Source organism: Haliotis rubra, unplaced genomic scaffold, assembly GCF_003918875.1.
Source record: "Haliotis rubra isolate DU_JTF1 unplaced genomic scaffold, ASM391887v1 Scf340, whole genome shotgun sequence".
Classification (NCBI taxonomy): Eukaryota; Metazoa; Mollusca; class Gastropoda; order Lepetellida; family Haliotidae; genus Haliotis; species Haliotis rubra.
In genome coordinates this window covers 659,027-676,758 of record NW_025767014.1, presented here as the reverse complement: position 1 = coordinate 676,758, position 17,732 = coordinate 659,027, and the positions used below count along the sequence as shown (strand labels likewise).

At 38.9% G+C, this 17,732-nt stretch overlaps 1 protein-coding gene across 2 annotated transcripts in view; it reads right to left on the bottom strand.

Moving 5' to 3' along the window:
- LOC124284650 (mucolipin-3-like) overlaps window positions 1-17,732 on the bottom strand; it is a 36,342-nt gene that overhangs the window by 2,236 nt on the left and 16,374 nt on the right. For both annotated transcript variants that reach the window (XM_046720754.1, XM_046720755.1), the window contains exons 3-13: window positions 16,835-17,026; window positions 12,800-12,953; window positions 12,380-12,488; window positions 8,546-8,642; window positions 7,311-7,407; window positions 6,452-6,564; window positions 5,434-5,583; window positions 4,531-4,644; window positions 2,547-2,669; window positions 1,279-1,485; window positions 624-760 (exon numbers count right to left, since the gene is read on the bottom strand). In XM_046720754.1, the coding sequence (XP_046576710.1) occupies window positions 624-760; window positions 1,279-1,485; window positions 2,547-2,669; window positions 4,531-4,644; window positions 5,434-5,583; window positions 6,452-6,564; window positions 7,311-7,407; window positions 8,546-8,642; window positions 12,380-12,488; window positions 12,800-12,953; window positions 16,835-17,026 (1,493 nt within the window). The remainder of the gene's footprint in view (window positions 1-623; window positions 761-1,278; window positions 1,486-2,546; window positions 2,670-4,530; window positions 4,645-5,433; window positions 5,584-6,451; window positions 6,565-7,310; window positions 7,408-8,545; window positions 8,643-12,379; window positions 12,489-12,799; window positions 12,954-16,834; window positions 17,027-17,732) is intronic.

The following is a 17,732-nucleotide window of genomic DNA, read 5'->3' as shown; positions in this document are numbered from 1 at the left end:
TGAGCATTGATCTACGCAAATGGGTGAGTGAGTGAGTGAGTGAGAGAGTTTAATTTTATGCCGCACTATACAATATTCCTAGCTATATGGCGGCGGTCTGTAAATAATCATGTCTGGACCAGACAATCCAGTGATTAACAGCATGAGCATTGATCTACGCAATCAGCTAGGATGACATGTGTCAATCAAGCCAGCGAGCCCGACCACCCGATCCCGTTATTCGCCTCTAACAACAAACATGGGTTACTGAAGATCAATTCTAACCCAGCTCTTCATGGGTTTACGCATTTGATTCCAGACATCACATTTATCAACTTACGTATGGTTCTACAATGCACAATCCCATAGGTCGCCATGTTAAAGGAGTGCATGGCGCTGTACATATGTTGATTAAAATGTTGCCATTCGATAAATAAGCCACGGAAAATTAAACAGAAATTATGTGATTGTAGTTAAAATGATTCCTCACAAATGTGCAAAATTTGACTTGGATCTTACAAAAATTAAATTCCTTAAAAATTATTTATGCTACACTAAATTAACATGTAAGACTATGGAAATTACGTCAAGTGCCCAATACTTTTAGCACTACTCTGTAGCTGTAGTTTGATGATGGCACTGACCTGTTGCAGCAGGGAATGCATGAGAAGAGACAGCATGGCCTGTGGTCCTGAAGAAACACCGAAGAGTTGGGCGGATCTGTACACTCATCTATAAACCTCATCAAGTCGGTCTTAGGAAAGCCGTGCTCGTAACAATGCTGAAAGGGGAAAGAAACAAGTACAAACATACTAGACATTTTTGTATAAGTGTGTGACAGTGATTGTCAAGTCTTACTCATGCTCTTCGACTGGAAAGTTCCATAGTCTATTACCAACTGACTATCCTGAAACTAAATCCATTAATATTTGTTGGATGTACTCCATAAGTTCCCAAACATATCTGATAATGATACTGTACAACACAATGACACTGAACAAGTTTTGCTGGGTGTGATAACATTGGCTAATAACTGATTCCAATTCCTGATTGTTTTCTAAAGAGATGGGAAGTCATAGCTGAAGAACATACTCATGGCATTACCGTGTTTAAACTCAAAGGGAGCTAATTCACTGTGCCTTAAATATCAAACTCTAAAAACTATTTGAGTCTTGCCATAATACTTGTCTACATGAACCAAAAATCATAGATCAACACAGTCCGTGTGACACTCAACTTATTGCAATTATTTCCTAACATCAAGTACTGGTCTACAAACGATCCTCGTAACATTCTCACTTTGATGGTCTCATATGTGTCCATGATGACTGCGATGAAGAGACTGAGGACAATGTAGATGAAGAGGCTGATGAAGGAGTAGAGGTAGGTGCGACTGAAGTACCAGATGAGGTCGCTATCTGTCTCTGTTGCAGAGAACGTCACGAACATGTCGTCACCATTCACAAGGGAGAACAGACACTCCGATGCAGTGCTCAGATGACGGAACTAGACAGAAAAGGACCAAACACAATAACACATCAACACATATTGATGAGACTGGACAGAATTCAGTTTGATAAAGTAAATATATTTTAAGTTAATAGTGTCAGATTTCAGGACATCATATTAAAAAATGCCTTTTTATGAAAAGACTTATTTCCTCACTAAGGACTAAATATTGTTGACATCCCTGTGCCTTATAAACCTCTCCACTAAAACCATATCCTAAAACTATATACATTCTGCCCTGCTTAATACCCATATTCCACCCCATGAAAACCCATCCATATATACACTCTACCATGGGCAATACCCATGTCAACTCCACCAGAACCCCACAAATACATGCTCTGCCCTGCCCAGTATCCATCTCCACCTCAACCATGGCCACATATACTGCTCTACTCCAATACCCCTCACCCCTCCCACCAGTACATACATGCTCTGCCCTGCCCAGTATCCATCTCCACCTCAACCATGGCCATATATACTGCTCTATTCCAATACCCCTCTCCCCTCCCACCAGTACATACATGCTTAATATTACCATTTCCTACTGTCTGATAATCAGCCGCCCTTTCTTACATACATATACATGGGTGCTTGTAACAATGAATATGGTAACTACATGTATTAGGGCTACAACGATCCGGTTCGATTCATCAAAAATCGAACCTGACACCTTAGTTTTGATTTTTGATAACCATTATCACTATTTCGATTCAATATTTGAATACCTATTTAAATTATTTCCACTCAGTCAGAACGTAATTTTGACTCCAACTCAAGCAGTTTCAAGTGCTGAAATAAGGCGAAACATGATTGATTGACGCCAGACTAGTTATCCAATGAGAATTGCTGTTTGTAGACATTGCCAAGTTGACGATGGATTTCATGCTAAAAAAGCCAGCTCTGAGATTTAAATGAAATCTGACGTTTTTACTTGCATGAAGAATTGAATCGAAGGTCCAATATCTAAAATCAATTCGAATCGAGGTCTGGGTGAATCATTGCAGCCCTAGTAACTATATGGAATATATACAGCTGAAGTAAGCGTTGTGGCATACCTTCATGTGATATGGTCCCAGCACAAGCCATCCACAGAACGTGAAACCAAAATAGATGGACAGGGCACACACAAGGAATCGCAACACATTCGGGAAAGCCTTTTTAAGAGTAATTATCAGTATCTGGAACAAAGGTAAAAATAGTTCATACAACATTTTATAAAACACTCTCTTTCTATATTTCAGTCAACATTTCAATCTTATTAGTAGGGCTGTGCAATATTACCGGTAAACCAGTACAGTATCTTGGAATACGATTATCGCAATATGGTTCAGATTCTGCAATATATTGGGCCATCCAGAGTTAGCTCCCTTTGAATTATCTGCCCTTTCCATAGCAACAAAATGTGCTCTAAAAGTGCCAAATGTATTTCTCTTGATTTCATGTAACATTTTAGGACTGTATAATGGCATTCTAGTCAAGTAGTTCACCGAAATCATGTCTTTGGTTGTTGTTGCAATAGTTCATGTTAACTTTATATTGGAGTTGAACCTAAAGGAATCACTGACATACAGTAACAATAATTACATACTGCACTGAAGATATTTGAAGAGCATTCTGTTGAAGCAAACAACACTGACCATGAAAATCATGTTATACTATTACCTTTATCACTATGTTGCAAAACTTCCATTAAACATTACATATTAAGGCTCTATATCATTTCATCTATCTGTAAACTATTGGCATACCGCCATACACAATGGGGACAGGGACTCTGAAAGTATGGTCTAACAGCAACTAAGAAGATGATGTCGCACACAGAGAACTATTATGAATTTATGATGTACGCACTTGGGCAGAAACCTTTCAGTCAATATATCACAATATATATTGCAGTATCTCTTATATTATTGCAATTTATCGCAATATGAGAATCAGGGCAATATCCAGCCCTACTTATTAGGCCCTGCTTCTAATTATCCCTGGAACTTTTTCAAAAACAGACTAAGAATCATCTGTGCTCAGCAAGTGAGTGAGTGAGTGAGTTTAGTTTTACGCCGCACTCAGCAATATTCCAGCTATATGGCGGCGGTCTGTAAATAATCGAGTCTGGACCAGACAATCCAGTGATCAACAGCATGAGCATCGATCTGCGCAATTGGGAACCAGCTCAGCAAGTGAATTATACTGTCATTCTAGTATGTTAAATGTAACTTACTTGTAACAATAGCTGAGAGAGTATCTTCCTTGAGGTGCAGCTTAATGATAACAGTGAGCTAACAGTATTATGGCAATGGACACCAGAAATCAAACATTAGTTATCATTGTGCATGATTTTAAGAATGCTAACTCAGTTACATCATTGCTATAACTTCCTGTCCTGGCAATAATAACACTATAATATCTTTTAGATTTTCAACAGATGTCCTCTAAACGGCCAACATAACAGTTGCGAGGAAAGCCCTTTCCTAAGCAAGAAATGCAAGTGGGCATGTGCAGGGCATCTTTCAACACATACTTCTCATGAACTTCTTGTGGATACAATGGGATGCCGGGAGGGACTGACATCTGGTAACTTACAGAGTTAAGGTTTAATACATATATATACACTGGGAAATATGGAAGTATACGGACAGAAGATTTGCTTGTTTTTACCTCAGCTCCTGTGACACTAGCTTTCTTGAGTCAACATATCAAACCATGTAAGCTACAATAGAGTTAACAACAAACCGAATCATGTGACTGTGCTGACTCACATTGTAACCGAATCATGTGACTGTGCTGACTCACATTGTAACCGAATCATGTGACTGTGCTGACTCACATTGTAACCGAATCATGTGACTGTGCTGACTCACATTGTAACCGAATCATGTGACTGTGCTGACTCACATTGTAACCGAATCATGTGACTGTGCTGACTCACATTGTAACAGAATCACTCACATTGAAACCGAATGTGCTGACTCACATTGTAACCGAATCACGTGACTGTGCTGACTCACATTGTAACCGAATCATGTGACTGTGCTGACTCACATTGTATTTCTCAAAGAAGCCAAGGTAGCGCAGAACCCCCATCCAAGCCATGAGACAGCCGATGCCCAGCGTCACGCTGCCAATGTCGTAGTTCTCGGAGGAACTGGAAAACTTCTGTAAGGGGAGAATGTGCAACATGCTACACTGAATACTGAAGCCAACACAACTAACTGCAGTGACTATTAAATAATTCAGTCAGGACTGGACACCCAGTGATTGATAGAGTGAGCAATGTTTAAACAGTCAGTGTACTTGTGAGGAAATTGTCAGTGATGTGTTAGCAGGCCTTAATGCATCTTTAGCACAGGCGGATACCTATGTTCAATCACAGAAACCATAATGATTATCTGTGTTTTCTACAGCTGAAGACAATTTATTTTCTCACAAACTATTTCATGGACAAGAGGAGAGGAAACATAACAAATACAAAAGTAAATATCATTCTGCAGTATCACTGAGGTTCCACTACACTAAATCAGAATCACATGCTCCCTGAGCAAGCACCGTATGTAAACAACTGAAGAGACAGACACTTGTGACAGCTGTGATTGGATGAAATAGTGTAAGAAGTTTATGCTTTTTAAAAGTACATCCATCCAGTAATTAAAACTGACCACAATTTTTAGTATTTAGTGCTGTCATTTTTATCACCATGACTTATGCTTATTGTGTGTACAGATATTTTCCAGTAGGTGACATTTGGTGCGGAACTGGGGTTGATGTGTTCCACTTCCTGTGCTCGGACAATGAGCCGGACAATTTGGCCAGAAATGGTGTTTTATTGTAGTTTAAAGGCCTGACTGTACCCAAGTGTACATGGAATGGCTCTTGATAGCCTGGATAATTTAAAAACAATATAAGGTTACTATAGAAGTCTGGTAAGGGAGGTAACTCGACACAGACCTGATCTTCCAGCTGTATCTTGAAGGAGGAGCCTACCACGGTCAGGGAGTCGTTGACAACTATCAGGATGTACCACATATTTAAGAAATCTGTCTGTTCTGACAGGGAGAGCTTTTTCCCAAACCGGTTCATGAAAAATTTGACTGTTTGCTGGAATGACAACATTTAGATTTAGAAATAAGCAAGAAAGAGTGACACAATAAAATGGCACACAAGAAAATGTTAAATAAATGTCATGGAACCCTTGCATTATGACAGAGTGAAAACAGAAATGATGCAGAAAATGACAGTTTTCAACACAACTGCTATGGCAGCCATCTTGAAAAATGTAGGGACTGTAGGGCTGAAGACCCAGGTTCGATTCCCCTCATGGGGTACAATGTGTGAAGGCCATTTCTGGTGTCCTCAACCATGGTAATGCTGGATCATTGCAAAAGTGGCGAAAACTAAAACTCACTCACTCACTCTGGAAAAATTGGACTAATGGTTGTCAAGCTTGCTTCTGTAGAATCATGCATCAGATAATATGCAAATATATTGCTACATTACTCTAATGGTTTCAGGGAAGCAACATTTTGTTACAAAAGGCAAAAAATACAAAAGGACATGTTGATGTATTATGACAAGCACGCAGCTCACATTTAAAACAGGTTCCAAGTAGGGATCAGTAACATATTAGGGACCGTTCATAATTCATGGCTAGGGATGTGATGATGATTTTTTTATGGAATTTCATGTACAATGTGAATTAACACCCACCCACCACCACCCAAAAAAAAAACAAAAACAAAAACAAAACAGTAAAAAAAATTATGCACAAAGTGATCCCCCTACCCCCTGCATGTCATGTACAAAATTGCTGACCTCCCCACTAATACATGTGTACTAAATTGATGACCCTCCCCCATGCTTCCCCAGAACAAAATGGGTGACCCCCCCTTCAAATCGTCATCACTTATTTAGCCATAAATTATGAACGGCCCCTTACAATGTTTGTGTTTCCCTTTGCATGACTCACCCGTTTGAGCACCTGGGCTCTGTATATTGAGCGCAAACAGAGGAAGAGAGACAGAATACATAGGATGATGATGATCGCATCGTAGATGATCAGTCCTCTCCGGTAAGATGTCTCTGAAACATACAAAATGTTGTGTAACCTTGGTAACACTACTGAAACAGAGTAGTGAGTGATTTAAGTTTCACGCCACACGCAGCAATATTCCAGCTATTTGGCAGTGGTCTGTACATAATCAAGTCTGGACCAGACAATCCAGTGATCAACAGAGAAGAGTAGGATATATGAGTGACACCTTGTTGTTACAATACTTGCAACCCACAAACACATAGAAATGCATGTTATGCATGTTATGCTAAACACATCTGCCATTTACCTATGCTATTTTTGTGTCATCATTGTTTAGGCATAGTGGACTTGTACTTGGACCAAACACAACAGGTGACATCACCAGTGTCAAGTGAGTGAGTGAGTGAGTTTAGTATATAATGCTTGTAAATATTCTGGCAATATCATGGTGAGGGACACCAGAAATGGGCTTCACTGATTGTACCCATGTGGGGAATCGAACCCGGATCTTCGGCATGATGAGCCAATGCCGTAACCACTAGGCCACCGGGCCACCGCCCCTCAGGGTCAAGAATGGTGATATCAATTTGTCATCACTATGAAGAGTTAGTGGATAGTTAGATCTCAATGCCAATCATATATATATATGCCACTGTTACCATAGTTACTTTAAAGTTGAACTATATCTAACTTATTGAATGACGTAAAACCTTCTTAATCTCTTTCAAACAATGAAGTATTTGGTTACTAATTCAACAGTTCTCAGCTGACTAAGACATATAAATATGTTCACCTTCTGACAAGATCTGGCCGTGACATTGTAACTCAGTTACGACAGCATTGAGGGTCACTAGGACCTGGCCGTCCCGCTGGTTGTTGTCATACAGTATCTGCAAAGATAACATAAGCTAAGATTATTCCAAAGAAAAATCATATCATATTGAACCCATTGTACCCACGTGGGGAATCGAATATGGATCTTCAGCATGACGAGCGAATGCTCTAACCACTAGGCTACCCCATATCCCCCAATATATCTAAGAGTGAGTGAGTTGAGTTTTACGCTGCACTCAGCAATATTCCAGCTATATGGCGGCGGTCTGTAAATAATTGAGTCTGGACCAGACAATCCAGTGATCAACAGCATGAGCATCGACCTGCACAATTGGGAACCGATGACATGTGTCAACCAAATCAGCGAGCCTGACCACCCGATCCCGTTAGTCGCCTCTTACGACAAGCATGAGTTGTTGAAGATCAATTCTAACATGGACCTTCACGGGTCAATAAATATAAGAAAGTAAGACACATATTAATATAATCACGGATAAATACTTGCAGCTAAGACCCGATGAGTGACACTGCATTTAGAATTACATCCAATCAGCATTCACCAGGCTAACATGGATGTCATCATCGATAACGTTGTTTATGTTCCCATGTTTAGACCCATGGTCATACTGTCATGCTCAAAATATACTCGCAAAGTTGCATATATCAAAAGATGTGATTGACACATGTTGTTATCAGGATGACTTTGATTCATGAGACAGATTAAAAGGTGTGTAGGACTGTAAACCTCATGAAATCTCCTCCATGCCACTAGTGACAGAGTCATGTCATAAATTTAGCATAGCTATATCACAATTTACCAATATTTCCTGAACCTATACTGTTCTCTACAGCAACAATCAGTAATGTCAGGCCAAACAAAGTCAGCTGACACGGGGGAAGTGCATGTTGTTTTATGCCGCTAATATCAGCGAAAACAAGGTGGAATGTAACTTATTGGGCAAATCGAGTGAGTGAGTGAGTGAGGTTTTACACCGCTTTAAGCAATGTTCCAGCAATATCACAGCGGGGGACACCAGAAATGTGCTTCACACATTGTACCCATGTGGGGAATCGAACCCAGGCCTTCGGCGTGATCGAGCGAACACTTTAACCAAGGCTACCTCACCACCCCAAGGACTTTCTAGATAGTTAAGTATCTTCCTTGTGAGACTGAATAGAGACCGAGAGCTCTACCTTGACATCCGAGCTGAAGCAAGCAGGACCAGCGTGAGCAGCGAGCAGGTCCAGATGGTACGATAGCATTGTCATGTGGAGCTCAAGAGATATCAGTCTGTAACACAAAGATCATTCAGTCATTGAGGTGTCAAAGATAGACACAAATTTTACCTTGTGCTAAGATTAATAGAGATCATTATTAGTCAAAATTACATTGTATGTTATATTGTAAATATATGTAGCAACATGAAAAGGTACACCATGGATGAAGACAAATACATTGCGTACACTGCGCATATAGATCTTGTGGAACAAAATAGATATAGGCTATAACATCACATGGTACAGTGTGGATACAGGCCACAGCATCACATGGTATACTGATGTGGAAGACTGACTACGAGCACTGTTGTTACAGACATTACCATCAAATGGTACACAGTATATCGACATTCTACCATGACATTTAAGTACATGTACGTTCGTTTTTGATTGGCTGTTACTAAAAAATTAGAAGTGAAAAGTTTTCAATAACCACTTCTGAGAGACGGTTCACTGCGCGTAGGAATATTTTGCACTCATTAACCCTTACAAAGGTAAACAAACATGTCGTCTGAAACAGTTACGTTTGACCTTGGCGATTTCTTTTATGTGTTTGGATCTGATAAGGAGGAAAATATTGACCCAGCCTGGTTCCAACATGAAATGATTGAACAATCACCCAAAAGTAACTCTCAGTACAGAAGGTATGAGTATGTAAACGTCAAAATGTCCAGTTTCTAAGCGTTGTAGTCTAAACCTGTCAAAACACTGCGAAGGGAAATGAGTGCATATTTAGAACACGTTTTATTCATGGTGCATATTTAAAACACGTTTTATTCATGGTGCATATGTCATGGTAGAATGGAGATAATCCTATTGTGTTTACATTTTGGAAGTGATTATAGTTGGTTGAACGCTACTAAAAATGTTTCATTTAGCAGCGTTCAACCAACTATAATCACTTCCAAAATGTAAACACAATAGGATTATGTCTGGGAGACATACTACGAGCACTGTTGTTATAAACATTAGCATCAAATGGTACACAGTATATATCGACAATATCCAGGTCTGGGAGACAGACTACTGAACACTGTTGTTATAAACATTAGCATCAAAAGGTAAACAGTATATATCGACAATATCCAGGTCTGGGAGACAGACTACGAACACTGTTGTTATAAACATTAGCATCAAAAGGTACACAGTATATATCGACAATATCCGGGTCTGGGAGACAGACTACGAACACTGTTGTTATAGACCTTAGCATCAAAAGGTACACAGTATATATCGACAATATCCAGGTCTGGGAGACAGACTACGAACACTGTTGTTATAAACATTAGCATCAAAAGGTACACAGTATATATCGACAATATCCGGGTCTGGGAGACAGACTACGAACACTGTTGTTATAAACATTAGCATCAAAAGGTACACAGTATATATCGACAATATCCGGGTCTGGGAGACAGACTACGAACACTGTTGTTATAAACATTAGCATCAAAAGGTACACAGTATATATCGACAATATCCAGGTCTGGGAGACAGACTACTGAACACTGTTGTTATAGACATTAGCATCAAAAGGTAAACAGTATATATCGACAATATCCAGGTCTGGGAGACAGACTACGAAAATAGACCTTAGCATCAAAAGGTACACAGTATATATCGACAATATCCGGGTCTGGGAGACAGACTACGATACACTGTTGTTATAGACATTAGCATCAAAAGGTACACAGTATATATCGACAATATCCGGGTCTGGGAGACAGACTACGAACACTGTTGTTATAAACATTAGCATCAAAAGGTACACAGTATATATCGACAATATCCGGGTCTGGGAGACAGACTACGAACACTGTTGTTATAAACATTAGCATCAAAAGGTACACAGTATATATCGACAATATCCGGTCTGGGAGACAGACTACGAACACTGTTGTTATAAACATTAGCATCAAAAGGTACACAGTATATATCGACAATATCCAGGTCTGGGAGACAGACTACGAACACTGTTGTTATAGACATTAGCATCAAAAGGTACACAGTATATATCGACAATATCTGGGTCTGGGAGACAGACTACGAACACTGTTGTTATAGACCTTAGCATCAAAAGGTACACAGTATATATCGACAATATCCGGTCTGGGAGACAGACTACGAACACTGTTGTTATAGACATTAGCATCAAAAGGTACACAGTATATATCGACAATATCCGGGTCTGGGAGACAGACTATGAACACTGTTGTTATAAACATTAGCATCAAAAGGTACACAGTATATATCGACAATATCCGGTCTGGGAGACAGACTACGAACACTGTTGTTATAAACATTAGCATCAAAAGGTACACAGTATATATCGACAATATCCGGGTCTGGGAGACAGACTACGAGCACTGTTGTTATAAACATTAGCATCAAAAGGTACACAGTATATATCGACAATATCCGGGTCTGGGAGACAGACTACGAACACTGTTGCTATAAACATTAGCATCAAAAGGTACACAGTATATATATAATCATCACATTATACACTGATACAGTCAGCTCTCGTTAATCCGACACTCATTAATCCGACAATCACGTTAATCCGACAACAATTTAGGGAACCATTTAAAACAGTGATAATTACTCTCGTTAATCCGACATTCTCGCATTCCGACTCCGACACACCAATCTAGCAACTGATTATTGTAAATACATTGTAAAAACATTTGTTAATCCGACAATCAACACAGCCGGTCGGATAATCCGACCGTATACAAACAATCACACGTGAGTGGTAATTAGCGTATGCCTTACTGGCTGCTTGACACTGACGTCGGTGAACATCACACTTGTTAATTAGGAACACAGGATAATTAATTGAGACGATTTAATCAAGAAATAACAGTAGAGCGAGCTGTATAAAATGTTTACAACCGACATGAGTTTTCATCACAAGATGTCTGTCACGAGTACACCACCTGCTAAGCGAGCCCAAGTAGAAGTTACGCCATTGATCAAGAAAGAAATCTCCTTTTGAAGAAAGACAAACCCCAGACAACACAACAACAAGTCATCACTTTTGCTGAGCAGAAGTTTGATGTGAAGATTGGACGATCAACCGTATCTGACATCCTGAAGCAGTCTGCTTAGTGGTTGAGCGTCTCTGATTCCAATGCTTCAAACTATCTGCTTCAAACTATCTGAGGCCAAAACATCGTTGAACACTTTGCAAACATTTCTGACACACCACTTAGATGTGTTTAATGTTAATGACCATCAAAGACTTTTTCAAGTTTTAAATTATAAATGTTATGATAAATGCCCGATTGTTCACTAGGCGTCCACATGTTAGTATGGATTAAGTTGTATGGAAACTGTAACATTTTCAACATCGGGATCATAATAGCTGCTGATATGTGGTAAAAACAAACGTGAGTTTTGTGGCAATGTGGTTATGAGATAGATATGAAACTGATTGATTATGTGATTATATATGTATGTTATGCCATCTATGATGTTAATAAATGAGAACAAGGATGTATTGTTATTGTTTTTTTATTTCTGTGAATATTTTTACACACGATGAAGATAACTAGATATACCATTTCTGATATGCAAGAAACAGTATGACAATCATGACATTTAATAAACATTGATAATTTCACACAAATACATTAATCCGACATTTTCGTTAATCCGACATATTTCTCTGCAACCACAAGTGTCGGATTAACGAGAGTTGACTGTATACAGTTTGTGTCCCACATGTCATGAGAAGATTTACAGTACCTGTCAAACTTTAGTGAAGCATTTATCGCCCTCAGCATGTCTTCAATATCACAGGTGTAAGATGTTATGCCGTCTTTAATGTGCTTCGGACACACAAGATCCACACAAGCTGCAACAAAGTACATAGCAGTCAAAGATTGCTAAAATACACTTAGTACAAACACACTTCAATATGTTTTTAGAAGATTTAAAATCCTCATACAATTCTCATAGTGAGTGAGTTGAGTTTCACACCTTTTTTAGCAATATTCTAGCAATATCATGGCGGGGGACACCAGAAATGGGCTTCACACATTGTGTCCATGTGGGGAATTGAACCCGGGCCTTCAGCGTGACAAGCAAACGCCTGTAACCATCAGGCTACCCCACAATTCTCATAAACACTGGCACATGTTTCATCTATCACATTTACACACTCACAGTCTCTCAAGGTCGGATCAATGATGAAGGTGTTGTTATCGAAGATCTTCCCCTCCGTGTATGTGGTACGACATAACTGCATCGGTGCGATCGTACCATTACCATCTTTTTCTAAGTGAAATGAACCAATCGCTACGTCTGGAATTTTATAATACTGAAAAATAAAGAAGGTGTGTTGATATGTTGAAACTGTCATGCATACCTGCTAAGACAGTGTCAGACAACCATGAGAGTTTGCAGTAAGTATTAGGTCACCATAGATAGATGGATTGACAGGTGGTAAATATCCAAGAGTGGTTCTCATAAGATGAATTATTAGCAAGACAGCAAGAGACATTTTACACCATGCATTTGTTCAGCATGTGTAGGTACATTAACTGACAGATATCTTGGACGATGCAGAAACTATCTTTTGTGTTAAGGATTTACCTTTTCTTACAAAGGTGAAGGTCATGGGGAACCCCATCAGTACATTTTATGGGTCCTTGATGTTAACATGAGTGAGTGAGTGAGTGAGTTTAGGTTACTGAAGACCAATTCTAACCCGGCACCCATGAAGGTCCGGGTTAGAATGAGCCTTCAGTAACCCATGATTGTCGTAAGAGGCGACTAACGGGATCGGGTGGTCAGGCTCGCTGACTTGGTTGACATGTCATCGCATCTCAATTGCGTAGATCGATGTTCATGCTGTTGATCCCTGGATTGTCTGGTCCAGATCCAATTATTTACGGACCGCCACCATATAGCTCGAATATTGCTGAGTGTGGCGTAAAACTCAACTCACTCACTCACTCTAACCCCGATCTTCATGTGTCCAATGATAAAGCAAATGGTAAGGTTGGCTATTGATATAGATGATAGGGATTGATAATCGTTAACCAGATATTGATCAAATATTGACAACCATTTGAGATGTCACTTTGAGCAAAATGCCCCTAACATCTGGAAGAAATGAATATGGCCTTCATCACTGGTGAGTGGTGACATGTTTTTGCATGGATTAATAACACAACAGCGTTCCGAACATAATTTAGAAGCAGCCAATGAATAGACACCTAACTTTGTGGATTGTGTGTGTAAAATTAAAACTTTATTTTATCGCAAAAGTGTATGTATATTATCGATGACAGAATATTATAGGAAAAATAGTTTCAGCCAGCTCTAGCAAATGGAGCCTGAACTCCATTATTCACACCAGTCTGATGAAGGCAAAACATACATGGTTGACAAGGAACTGGAATGTTTCCATTATGCTTAAATAAACATGTAAATCGTTTGAACGGTGTCGTGCCGGGAAGGCTAAAATATATTTTTCAGATGTCCTGGGAAGGCTAAAATGTATATTTCGTATTTCCTGGGAAAGCTAATTTCCAAGGAAGTAGGGGAGTACCGCCAAAGCTAAAGATACGGTGCCAGGAAGCATAATCCATGTCGGGAGTAGACAGATTTCTTTTCATAACATTGTTATAGTATTACCGTTATCTGTACACTGGTTAATAATATTTTATAAATTGCACATTTCGATGAGTTGGACAGCTCACTAAAGATAAACTGAATAGCCTGATCAGTTTTTCTTTGTTTCAAAATCTAGTGGTAATTCCTGCCTTAACCATATTTTATTTAATCCAGTGTTTGACAAAATATTTTTAACCTGATACGTCCAATTTTTGACACCACAGGTCCTCATACAAATACTCATAACAACCCCGTAAAAAGCTATTTTCAGACACAAGAAGCTTACACCAATATTTAATCATGCTGTATTGCCTTTTAAATACGAGCGGATAACGACCTACCTCGGCATAAACCATGGAATTACATGTTGATTTCTTAACTCCTAATAACCTTTTACAAAAATCCAAATGCAACCTTTCAATATTTACGCCTTTATTATATCCCCATATCTCAGACGCATAAGATAGTATACTACCAACATAACAATCAAAGACAAATAAAAGAGATTCCAGGTTGAGAGAGAGCAACCTGATATTATTGTAAATTAAAAAAGGGCCTTCCTACCCTGGTCAGACAACTGCAGCTGTGCCTTTGAGAATCGGTTATTATAATGAAAAACTTTACCAACTCTTCTGAAGACCATTATCTTTGTTTTAGCAATATTTACTTCAAGTTCCCACTGTCTGGAATAAGCTGACAACGAATTCATCTGTGTTTGCAATCTTTCAACAGATTCAGAAAATACTACATCAGCATACATAAGCAGAAACATATTTAAAGATTTAAACTCATAAGGTATACATTTATCTTTTAGGAAAGACTCCTCAAAATGAACTACCTAATGTCGAATTACAGAAAGTGTGTAATGAAGAGTTGACGTGAAAATGTGTAAATAACTTTATTTATATTTTTAGATGTGACCAAATTAGAGAGCGTCCCCGTTAATCCTGTTTTCTTTGTAATTTGTCAGAGCCTCCGAGTGAGGCATGCCGTGTTCATTCAGCCATAACATTGCATTGCAAGTACCGTGAAGCCTACGCTCATTGAACCGAGAAGCGTCATGATTTTAGCCTTCTCGGGCATGAACCGTTTGAACAGAGAGATAAATGGAATGTATCAGTAACAGGCTGCATCCATGAATCATCAATATAAATGTAAATGTTGCCATCATAGTCATGGATGAAAGCACTATTTCCCTGTCATTACCCAATCAGAAAGATTTCTTTCGAACATGTGACAGACAAATATAACAAGAAGACAAAGTCATCAATATCCCCCGCATTGGCAAAATACTCTTCATGAATATGTCTACGAGTTATGATTATGTAAAATGTTTTGGCATGTATATAGCTAAGAGGAAGGGGAGTACTGAAAGGTTTCAAAGTTCTGCTCCAGAAAGGAGCACTACCACCAAATTCATTTGAAGCCAAAATTGTTGCCATGGAAACGCAAAAAACCCAATTATATTCAGAAATTCAAAACTAGCAAAAGGCACCAGTTCACCACTAGACCTAACAATGCATGAAATTTCGTGATGAAACAGCAAACAGTTTTTAAGTTCTGCTCTGGAAAAGAGCACTACCACCAATTTCAGTCTAAGTCAAACTTGTTGCCATTGAAACGCCAAAAACACTTGATTCAGAAATCCAAAACTACCAAAAGGCACCAGTACACCACCAGATCTATCTATGTGCCAAGTTTGGTGAAGAAATAGTGAATGGTTCTAAAGTTCTGCTCCGGAAAAGAGCACTACCACCAATTTCAGTCTAAGTCAAACTTGTTGCCATGGAAACGCAAAAAATATTTTACTCAGAAATCCAAAACTACCAAAAGGCACCAGTAGACCACCAGATCTATCTATGTGCCAAGTTTGGTGAAGAAATATTGCACGGTTTTAGAGTTTAGAGTCCATTTTAATAACCCCCTCAAAACGCGTTGCGGGGGATAATTACTGTAAGGCAAAGAACGCTTTATGTTTCATTTCTTGTTGGTACAGCAGTCACAATGGGAGTAAATTATTACTGAGAGTAAAATATACCACTCACGATCATTTGATAGGGATATCATGAGTGGCAAGAGACTGATTATGACTGATTGAGTGAAGATGTTGCCATGCAAATAACATTTGATCTTGCCATGGAACCAACATAATTATTGCTTACATCAAATTATTTAAACAAGAAGTCAAAGTCATCATTAGCAAATATTGTCATGAGTAAAACATATGAATCTTGTTGCCATGGGAACTTGAAAAATATATATTAAAAATCAAACTATCAAAAGGCACCAGTTTATCTATACATCTACCCATGTGCAAAGTTTTGAGAACAAATTTTGTATGCTTTTCAAAGTCTGATCTAGAAATGAGCACTAGCAAGACTTTGTCATTGTTGTTGCTATGGGAACAGTGGCAAGCACTAAAAAATACAATTTTTAAAATCCCAAACAATCACCAGTAAATGACATTTTACGTGGACGGATAAGGAATCCATTTCATGCAACAAAGTTGTGTTTTGTAACACACAACAAAGATATTTAACCCTGTGAGAGATTCAGAGGTATAGAAAGATTTCCCTTTACCTGATCCATGGCATGGTTGATGTGCTCCAGTAGATTCTGGCGCATGTATAATGCATACTGGCCAGTTGCCGGGGGATATGGCAACGTCTCATAGCTAGGGTTCCAGTCTTTCATCAAAATGTGTTTCAAGGCAATTTGATTCCGCTCAAAATACTGCACAATACTTGATCTTTGCTGGCCGAAGATGACAAGCTGGAAGGGAGACATTGCAAGTCAACATCACAGGAGACTGAGCAGTCTGTGGAAGGAGTTGTGGAACTACTGGGTAGACTGGAACACTAAAGAGGGACAGTGCAGGGGTGCACACCTGATCATGTTTCCAGATACCTTATATCAGCCCTCAAGTGGTTTAGTTTATCAGGCAGAGCTACCCACCTCTAAAAAACACACAACACACATTTTCATGGACACACCCAAGTTAGAACAGAGTCTGAAGAATTTTTACTTACAAGAAGACAAGATGGCTGGCAACTCATAAACTGTAACTAGAATGCCCTGAACGTACCAGGCCTTCACTTTTTACTGTATCATGTGCATGGTAGAAAAAGCAATATAATGATAATGGCAATGCAGCTCTATTTATTTGCATTTGCAACTTCCTTATTATGGTTGTTTATAGTTTTGTGTATTTGTAATACAGTCGAGCACTGTTGTCTCGATATTCATGGGACCAAGAAAAAATATCGAGTTATCCGAACTTAGAGACATCCAACCAGGGCATATCATCACATATGACTATGAAAGAAAACAAAACGCTTCTCAGTATGTTTTGATTCGAAACTATTATCCATTATCAGTAGTGTTTAGTCGTAACAGTGAGTACTTCCTAAGTAATTCCTTCCTAATTAAGTGACACCTTCAACTCAATTAGCCTTAATTAGTTTACACTACCGCATCC